Source organism: Fukomys damarensis, unplaced genomic scaffold, assembly GCF_012274545.1.
Source record: "Fukomys damarensis isolate Sample0158 unplaced genomic scaffold, DMR_v1.0_HiC HiC_scaffold_19, whole genome shotgun sequence".
Classification (NCBI taxonomy): Eukaryota; Metazoa; Chordata; class Mammalia; order Rodentia; family Bathyergidae; genus Fukomys; species Fukomys damarensis.
Window position 1 is genome coordinate 20,440,929 of NW_022900931.1, and position 10,478 is coordinate 20,451,406.

The 10,478-nt window shown below is 41.5% G+C and overlaps 1 protein-coding gene across 1 annotated transcript in view; it reads right to left on the minus strand.

The window, feature by feature from the left end:
* The window catches only part of Bcat1 (branched chain amino acid transaminase 1), a 70,478-nt gene that overhangs the window by 13,498 nt on the left and 46,502 nt on the right, over positions 1-10,478 (minus strand). Inside the window, exons 7-8 of the mRNA XM_010615261.2 lie at positions 5,699-5,841; positions 1,170-1,255 (exon numbers count right to left, since the gene is read on the minus strand). Of these exons, the coding sequence (XP_010613563.1) occupies positions 1,170-1,255; positions 5,699-5,841 (229 nt within the window). The remainder of the gene's footprint in view (positions 1-1,169; positions 1,256-5,698; positions 5,842-10,478) is intronic.

Sequence of the window (10,478 nt, forward strand, 5' to 3'; positions counted from 1 at the left end):
TGCAACTTGTCATCAAACCTTCTGCACTTAGTTGATTTTTTTCTTTAATAAAACAGAAATTACTGAGCTTCAAAAATATATCTTTCCAACTGCAAACATATTTAGGACAGGGCAAGCTGTTTGAAATTATACCAACAGTTTGTAAATGTCATGCCCAATGTGCCAGCCAGCATGTGGCAGTTGGGTTTTGTCTACTTCAGGGTTTTGTAGAATTATTTATAGCAAATTTCCTCTATTTTCAAAGTCTTTTTCCAGAGAAAGTGCCAGTGCTCCCCTAGATAATGTGTGTGTTGCTAAACATTTGTCCTATTCATACTGACTGACCACAGTATGCTCAGAGCCTTTCCAGGGTCTTCGGAGACCACTTTTAACACATGGGTCAAAAGTTCCGTCGCAGAACCACTGCCAGACAACCCACTCATTTAATATTCATCTTGAATATGTCATTTCAAATAACAAACAGTTTAACAGTCTTGCCTGTGTCTCATGGATTCGAAAGTCTACTGAAAAGCACTGTACAACTGCTCAAGTGTCTTGACCTTGAAATAGCCATGTATATGGACTGTGGATGACAGAGGGTGGTGGTGGGAGAAAGGCAGCCAAGCCGATGTTGTTATGGCAGGAAATACATAGGTGAGTGTCAGGAGGATTCCGTCATTCCAGCGAGCTGTGCAGTATATTGATGAGTGTAAAGCTGAGGGCTGTCTGGGGAGAGGAACACGAGAACACCCACTAGCACATCTTGTGAAGCTGGTGTCTCGACGCCATCGCCGCTGCAGCACTTTTCTGACAGTCACTAAGAGGACCCTCCAGAGCTGTGTGGAGAACGTGCCGCAGTGGCATGCAGAGCCCTCTCTGCGGCCAGGCGAGCCAAGATGCCCCAGCAGCTGAGCACTGGATAACAGTTGTTTCTTCTCAACTGAAACCTCAGGTTTAATTTCAGTGTTGGCACTTGGTTAAAAAATATAATAAGTGGATTTGGGGCTGCAATTTGGGCTTTCGGGCTCTAAAAAAGTTTCCCATCACTGCTCTAGAGAGTCCTTTTACATGGAGTTAAATTAGATAACACCGGTCACCACCACAGGACATTATTTCCCCAGGACTCTAGGCTTCTTCTGATCCCCTTCTGCTTCAGGCTCAGGAGAGTCGTGCATGTCAAAGGCACCCACCCACTCGCGGGCCAGGTCCAGGATGCTCTGCCTCGTCACTCCTGGAAGAATGATGCCATCTAGCGGAGCAGTTGCCAGTTCTTCTTCTGTCAATCAGAATGGGAAGATTTTCAAAATGTAACTGTGTTAGGCAAGCCTGACATCCACCACCGCTCTAAAGAACCACTTCTCCCAACTGCGCTAGTGATAAACAGAAAGATCATGTTACTGTTCTGCACTGACAAGTCCCGCATATCAATTCATGTTCTGGGTAGATTCTTCTGTTACAAACCAGAGAGAAAGCGACTCATCTAATAATCATCTTCAATGTATCTTAGTCGTCCATTAATCATTTCCCTGTAAAGATTTAAATGCAACGGGCTTAGGCTGAACTGGTGTGTAGACAGCTAAAGAAGAGAAAGTCTCTAAAGCTGCAAGTCTCCACTGTGGGCTCACTCGGAGACAGCACCCTGGACCATCCTGAGGGTTTGACACGACACCCACCTGTAAGCATCAAGTGTGGCCCATACCCACACGAGCCTCTTTATTACAGGACATCTTCCTTCCCTCCCCCTTCTGATACCCGGGAGTCAGACTGAATCTTCAAATCTTAATTCATCACCTTACACAATGCTGAACCTTACAATGGATGATCACACAATTGCAGAGACCTTTCCTTCAGCACGTACTGGTTCTGGGTTCACCTGCTTCTGGGCTCTACCCAGGTACCCCCGGCTCCGTATTCATCTTTGTATCCCCAAAACTTAGCATCCTAGCTGGCCCAGATTGGTACATGATTGTTTCTGAATTAAAAAAAAAATGAACTGTCTTTGCTAGGATACAGCAGTATGGTTTTTGAGAATTTTGTTTCTGAAAACTGCTTTCAGGAGAGAAGAAATTTGTTCTTGGCAAGGTTCTCAGGGCTACTTTTCGTCATGTTTAGAAGTGTGGAGGATCTCAAAATAAACATGTGTTTTATGATAGCTGGTTAGATGCATAAATGGATGGATCTATGTGTGTACAATTATTACACACACCAACAAACACATGCACATATGCAGTGCCTCAGAAACAAACCTTTCCTAAAGCTTGCTGAGCTCCAAGACTACATAAAGTTAAATGAAAACAGCAGCTTTGCATGTGTAAACGCTGTTTTGTGAAATATATTTAACACCCAAAACTGCAACCACTAGCCTGAGGTCAAGGAACAGAACATCTGCTGCTCTGGTTGCCAGACAGAGACGATGACATGACAACATTTGGGTGAGAAATATTCATTTTCCTCTGTAACCACAAACATGCTCACAAGAGCCAGAACAAACTCCAGATTGCCCAACAGGAGGAAAACAGAGAACCTACAAATGCAGCTTGTCTTTGACAGAGATCATTTTAGGGAAAGGAGGAATTTCACAGCAATAACAGCAGGATTCATCTGTGACTGCCCCAAGTCAGGCACGAACGGAGAGTAGGAATGTGGGTCTGCACGTCTGCCCTGAGCACCAGCCGCACAAGCCCTCGTTTATTCAGCAAGTATGTATGAAGCGTTGTTCATTGCTCTGAGCTCTATGAACCAAATTGCTTTAGCTCCCTACTTATTTTCTAACAGGCAGGGGGCAAGCAATTACGGTGTTAAATAGCATGCCAGACCATGCAGGAAAAAAAGAGGGAAGGACGGGGGAGCGCTGAGGACTAATGGGGGGCACAGTTTACAGCTGATTATGAGCTCGGGGACATCCAACGGGACAGTGAGATTTGAAAGCAAAGACTTGGAGGCTGTGAAAGACCTCCCCCCATGCAGATACGCGAGGAAGAGGGCTCCAAAGAAATAAACAAGTGGTGTGTCCCAGAGGTTCACGGGCCAAGTGACTGAGCAACAACAATACTACTCACTGCCTCGGTCAATTTCCTAAACTAACAGGACTTAGACATAAGGGCTGGGTCTTAATGTTTTAAGTATCTCCAGTGTCCCAGACATGATAAAATTATGTGTTCAAACAGCACAAAGTTTAACTAATCATGAGTAGAGTGAAAAAGAAAATGGAAACCACGTGTGGTGGCACGTGCTTGTAAAATCCTGGCATTCCGCAAGGCTGAGACAAAAGAATCATGAGTTCGACCCCAGCCTAGGGACCTCGGTAAGACATTTCTCAAAATAAGAAAGGGGTGGTGTTGGCAGCTAGGAATGTAGCTCAGTATAAAGGCCCTAGATCCAATCTCCAGTGCTGGAAAAAAAAGAAAAAAGGATGTGTACAATTTTTGTGTAATCTTAACCACCACAGTTGGTTACTGGAATCAAAATCCCCTTGAGTTCCGGTCCAAGGGCCACAAATAGCTACTGTGCACATCAGTGTGCTTTGAACACAGTCTGCCTTATCTACCTTCCTATGCAGGCTCCTTTCCCACAAGATCACTCTGAAAGAGCTGTTTATGCCTCCTGCTCTTGAAGATCGGTATTTTGTGGATTTTCAACTTAGCTTTGCATTTTCTGAAAGCCACATGGTTAGAAGTATTTTACAGGGTCTTTTTTTATCCTGAGGGTTGATCCTGAAGGTCCTACTTTCTGATTTCATAGTACCGTTCTAACATTCACTCCATTTCCTTTCTCCTTATTTCAAATTTTACTTGCCCTGCTAGGGGAACACCCAACGCCCAGTTGAAGGACGACAGCGAACCCAAAGTTGTCTCAGGCAAGAGCACTAAAGAGTAACTCTTAAGGGTTTTATATATTTTACAAGAGGCAGAAGACAAATTCACTCATTTTTATTCTGACCTTTAAAAGCCAGAGTAGAAATGTTCCACAATCATTGTTTGGATAAAGAACAATTTCTGACGAGGACAGTTTCTTGTTAAAGCATAGAGCTCTGATTCAGATGGTACTTGAATACTGGCATCTCCCATACAGAAGAAAATACGGTACCAACTCAGAAGGATGTTAACTGTTTTTGTTTTGGGGCTATATGTGGGGTGTTTTATGGGGTGGCAGGAGCAGGAAGGTAGGAAAAGAGTACAATCTATTATGACAGTTCAACACCGGCCAGCTTCTTGGTGTAACTTTTGATATATGTATGAGTAACAACTCTAATTTAGGAGTCACAAATATGCCAGTATAAGCTTTGTTTTTAAACAGTGCCAGATACAAACAGCAGAGGTGGAAGTATGAGCATGAACTGCGCCTGCCTTCTCACATGCCAGGGATTATTAAACCAAGGCCCAGCGTGGAAGGTGAGCTCCTACCTGGATGGAACAGGGCTCATCTTGTGAGCCTCTGCAGCTAATACTCAAAATGGCTTCAGCCACATCTGAATCACTACGTCCCTCTGTCCCTCTGTCTGCAGTCAAATGACATAAAAGCAGCAGAGACTCCTGTCAGATAAAAATTTCATTCAAAGGGCCTGGGATTTAGATCTGTGGTTCTGCCGCCTGCCTTGCAGGCTCAAGTACCCGAGAGTTCTATCCGCAGTACAAAAACAAACAAACAAACAAACAAATAAATAAAATTATTTTTCATTTGAAAAAATACTAATTAAAAGCAATACTGAGACCTCACAAGTACTTGGAAACATTTTACATTTTGAGTCCTGTACTCAGGGTGAAATCAGTAGTCTAAGAGCATGAACCAGCCAAAAAATGTGCTTCTAACTTTAGTATGACTATCAAAATTCCAATGGAAATAAGTGCATGTCTACTTTTCTCCTCCCTTTTGGACATTTAACTTAGTACTATATGTTGTCAACATTTAACCAAACACCTCTGGTCTCTGGCAACTAAAACAAAAAAGAAGAGAAAGACAGCCTTCAGGATATTAAAGGAAGAAACACTGATTTCTACAGTATACGTACAGTAACTATTGAACGAACTGGGATCTAGCTACAATCTCAGCACACAATAGTTTGTCTTCAGTGTTGTGCTTTAATCGAATGGAGGACTTCTAATATATTATTGAAATATTTACAAAAGGCAACAATTGCTAAAAGAATTGTAGCAAGAGGGTTGGGGTGTGCAGTTCAGAGGTAAGAGCACTTACTTACAATGTAGCAGGCCCTGGGTTCAAAACCTAGCTCCTGAAGCAAATATATGTATGTATTCTTTTCTTCTGCACTCTAATCTATATATAGATGTGAAATGCATGGATATAAATCCACGCAGACACCTCAGTACAGTAAATCTCCTGCTGGCAGAAGGGGATGGGGCAGCAAATCTTTAACTCACAGCAACCTAATATAGCTTAATTCGGGGCTTAATGTCCAGCACCCCTTCTGTCTCTCTTAGAATCTCTCAATGAATTCTTCCTACTCTTAAAAAAAAAATCACTTAATTTGACACCTTAATAATCAGTACATCTAGTGGGAAAAAAAAAGCAAAAACAAGATAACAAAGCAAAACCTTTACACTTTCTTTAAACTGATGTCTACTTAACAGCAAGAGTACAGGATTCTTAGTTCTGCGACCGACTGTGCCACCCTATAGTCGTCCTCATTTTCCAGTTCTTGTCTTCCCAGTCCCACTGAAACAGATTGAAAAAAGCACAAAGCTGACATCTGGTGGATTACCTCCATCTTCATTTATCCAGTAGAGGAAAAGATTCATCGTTCCGACTTCAGTTATCTGGTGATCCTCTCCATAGAGCCACAGGACCTGCTGACACCCCTTCTCCAGCGCGTGGCATTGTGCAAAAAGAGAGGAACCGTAATTCCTTTTAACAAAGAGAGGACATGCTGATTATAAATTGATAGCACCCAACACCATCTTCCACACTTTAATTCTTTTATTCTTCTATTTATACCCTCACTGGTTTAACTTTGTAACATTAAAGGAAACTCAAAAAAAACCTGAACAAACTAACTGCATTCATCGGAGGAAGCAAAACCAAATCTTGGGATCCTAACGTGAAAAGTAATGCCGGAACACAGATAAACAGCCAAGTTAATGAAGACAGTTAAACATTATCGAGTATTTTTCTGACACTCAAAGTAATTTTACATGAATTATTCCAACCTCACATCAATACTACAAGGTAGCTACTATCATTAATTCTCTTGAGATTAGAAATTGTACTTTGGAGAAGTAACCTGAAACCAATTATAGCAAGTTAAGTGGTAAGGCACCAATCCCCCCAGCTCTCTGATCTAAGGCCTTTTTATCTAAAATACACCTAATGCTCAGTATCTAAAATCCCCACTAGTGGGATCAAAAATCTTGATTTTTTTGATCCAAAGGCTTACTTTTCTCAACCCACATGATTTATTCTGGATTATTTAAAATCAAAGGAATGAGGCATATCTTCCTGGAATGACAATGTAATTTATTAACTTTTAGTAATACTAAAATTTGTATTTTATTTAAACCTAAATGAGAAAAGTATAGGGTACATTACAAAATGTGGATGAATGTTTAGATAAAATACAATAGCTTTCAAATAAATATAATGCTTTCTTGTCTCCTTAAGACCCTGGTTCACTTTTCTTAGCTCCTGAATACATCAAACAAGAGTGAGAAGCACCACAGTAAGACGATGGAGGCTGGGGAATAAGCCCTCGGATGCTGAAGCCTTAGGGTGGACAATGGTACCTTGGCTCATGAATTCAACTTGTTTTGCGACTTAGGAGAAGATGGCCTCATCATGTTTGGGTAGGGAAGATGGCCTCCATTGTTTTTTGTGACCTGATGTGGAGCTTGTGAAGAATGGAAGCAAAAGTCTGTTGGCAGCTTTTGTTTGAGAAATGAATTGTTTGTGGACAGAAGTGCTCGTGAACTGAGGTATTACTGCATGTGTAAGCAAGCACACAACTCAAATCGTTACATAGCGATACATGTCAGCAATATAACTTTGCAGGCCTTTAAAATTCTCTCTCCTATCTAGGTAAGATTCCAATGTGCAGGGCTGTCCAAATAAAAGTGCAAGACCCCCAGAGCTCTAGACTATAATGGGCATATGTATCTCATCTGCCCAGATGCCCAGCTTCCTCTCCCACCCTACTCTCTTGTACACACACAGTCCTTCCTATGAGGACACATCACTCTGCTTAGATTCCCAGCACCTTGTCCTGCTATGACTAATTAAAGGAGGAGATGTAACCTAAGCTGGTTATCAGAAGTGCAGAATCCCTCCTGTATGAAGCTTTTAAGAACACACACACACACACACACACACACACACACACACACACGGGCTGGGGATTTAGCTCAGTGGTGCTGCGCCTGCCTTGCAAATGCAAGGTCCTGAGTTCGATCCCCAGTACCAAAAACAAAACAAAAAAACACACACCTAAGGCTATGGTTAATTTAAATGTAGTTCCTCAGCATCACAAAGCTACCTGGGCAGGGAAAGAAAAACTAAACATAAAACTGTTTCAGTGCATTGGGAAGGAGCATATTCTATGTTCTGAGATGGTGTGTTTTTCCCCCAGACATAAATTATTCACAAAATCCTCTCTCACAGGTTACACACCTTTGTAACATACTATTCGGTTTCTCCCCTCCATGCTTCAAACAGTCAGAAGAGAAATGAATACATGTTCTTGGACAAAAGAGGAAAAATGAAAAAGCGCTACAAATTTTTCAATGTAAATTTAAATCTATCTGGGAGACTGGAGGTATTAAATACATCCCTCCAAGGGAATAACTTTTACTGTGTAAAATCCGTCAGATTTATCCTATGACAAAGAGTCCCAGAGATGATATAAGAAAGCCTCACAGAACAGCATCAGCTATGTTTGTTAAGAAGATACTAAGAGGGCTGTGGATTTAGCTCAGCAGTGCCACGCCTGCCTGGCAAGCCTAAGTTCCTGAGTTTGATCTTCTAGTACCGCACACAAAAAAAGAAGATACTAAGTGTCAGGCAGGGTACTGAGTATTAACCATATTATTTTGAAGAATTGTCACTACACTTTTGAGGTCTTCGAGGAAGAAAGGATTTTACTGTACAAAAATCACACAGATATTTGTGAAACAGCAAGACTTCCAGCCCATACTTTTAACCACTTTTTTCTGGGAGCTTTCTGTATGGCAAGCATATCCCTAAGCACTTCATATAAGGGATGAGCAAAATAAACTGTGAATGTTTAAATGAAAAAAAAGTATAGTAAAAAAGATGCCCTGCCATGAACCCTACTAAATATTATCCCTTGCTTTGAACACACTTCTCCCACTGTCCTTACCACTTACTTTCTGAAGTTGTGGAAATCCTCCTTTGTGTCTTTATGAGGTTGTATCAAAAATACAGTGAATGTCACAGCAGAGTGCCGTCCAACAGCAAGGCAAATTCGTTAACACACTACGGTACCTCCTCGGCCACCGTACTCATTGGATCTGCAGCCACGTGACTCATGCCTCTCCTCAGAGTCAAAATTACAATGACAGTAAATGTTTTGAACAGAGTCAGAATATCAAGGTCGCCGTAACAGCACAACTAGAGACATGTGAGAGAAGTGCTTCAGAACTGCTTCGGGAAGTGGCAGAATGACGGGGTGTGTTCCAAGGGAGGAGCAGGGGAGATATCTCGACAGGAGTTAATGGCAATGTGCCTTTTATTGTAATAAATTTTAAAAAAATTGGGGCCAGGGAATTACTTCAGCAGCACCACACCTGCCTTGCAAGCACAAGATCCTGAGTTCAATCCCCAGTTCCCCAAAAAATAGATAGATAAAATAAAATAAATAAAAATTTTAATTCATTGCATTTTTTAATCATGTTACATTTCATCTCGATCTACAACAGTGAGATAGGTATTATTACCCAATTTTATAAATGAGGAAACTAAGACTTGGAACACGTAAGTAACATGCCCCAAGGTAATGAGGTGTTTTTGTTTTTCTTTATTTATCTTATTCCCCCTGGCACCGGAGATCGAACTCAGGACCTTGCACTTGCCAGGAAAGCATGGTGTCACTGAGCTATGTCCCCAGCCCCTTTTCTTTGTTTTTAAAGAGATTAATTTTTAAAGAGCAGTTTTAGGTTCAGAGCAAAACTGAGAGGAAGGTGCAGAGTTCCTACACCCCCCTTGCTCCCACGTACCCACTATTCTGCACCACAGCACTGCAAATGATGAGCCTAGCCCAACACATCCTTGTCTCCCCAAGTCCACGGTTTACACTGGCGTCGTTTCCAATGCTGTACAAAGTATGTGTTTGGTAGGTTCTTAAGGAAGGTCTTTCTAACCTCAAAGAGCTTGCACTCGTAAATGCAGAATGAGAGCATAATAATAATAATAATAATAATATAATAATAATAATAAAGTCGACAAGTAATTGTATGTGAGAAGTAGAGGCAGAGAGAGACCGGGCACTTGACTCATTCCAAATTCAGAAACTGTTTGGGACTAAAAATGCTGTTACAGTGAAAGAGCACTCCAAGTTTGGCTGCACACCAATACACGCTAGCTGGGCACACATGGTGATGCACACTTGTAACCTCAGCATTCTAGGAGGCAGAAAGATCATGAGTTCAAGCCCAACTTGGGTAACTCAGTGACTTGGTGAGACCTTGTCTCAAAATAAAAAGGCTGGGAAAGGCTCTTAATTCAATCTCCAATGCTGAAAAACAACAACAACAAAAAGCCCCGATGCTCCATCTGTACTTGAGATGGGACCCAGGCATTAGCAGTTGATGAAGTTCCCTGAGTGATCTCAATGTGCAACCAAAACCAGGCTGCTGACTTCTCCTTCAGTTGGGTGCCATTATTGCTATTGCCAAATGGACTTAGAAATCAAAGGCTAGTTTTATCTCCAATGCTTCAAAATAATGGGATAATCCTAAATTTAGAAAAAAAAAAATGCTCTTCCAGGATCACTTAGAAAGCTGAAAGTCCTTGAGCTTATGAGAACCAAGAGCTACTTAATGATACCAATTGAGTACAGGGAGTCCTAAATGGTGTTTGGAGGGTAATTGTGGACTTAATTAGATTGAAGGAAGTAGTAAGTCGACTCCAAATATCTCTACTGGCTAAATTGGATGGTAGTGTAGAATCATTTATTTTCCTTGTATTTCTCCAGGTTGAAAGCACAGGAGTAGAATGCTTTAAAGTATCTTGGAAACAACAGACACATTGGTTAAACATACACCCTTTCTGTTACTGCCTTTCTTCTTGCCAATTTTGCTTTTATTTATGAGCTCAAACACTGTCTCATTCTTCCTCTCCTAAGACATTTCACTCAATTCCCATTGATCGCTGTCCATCTGAGCCTGAGACAAACTATTTTTTTAACAGACTATGTTTACAGCACTTCTAAAGGGCTGGTGGGGCCAGGAAATTAGCTCAGTGGTTCTGCCGCCTGCCTAGCAATAGGGCCTGAGTTTGATACCCGGTACAAAAAAAAAAAAAAAAAAAAAAAA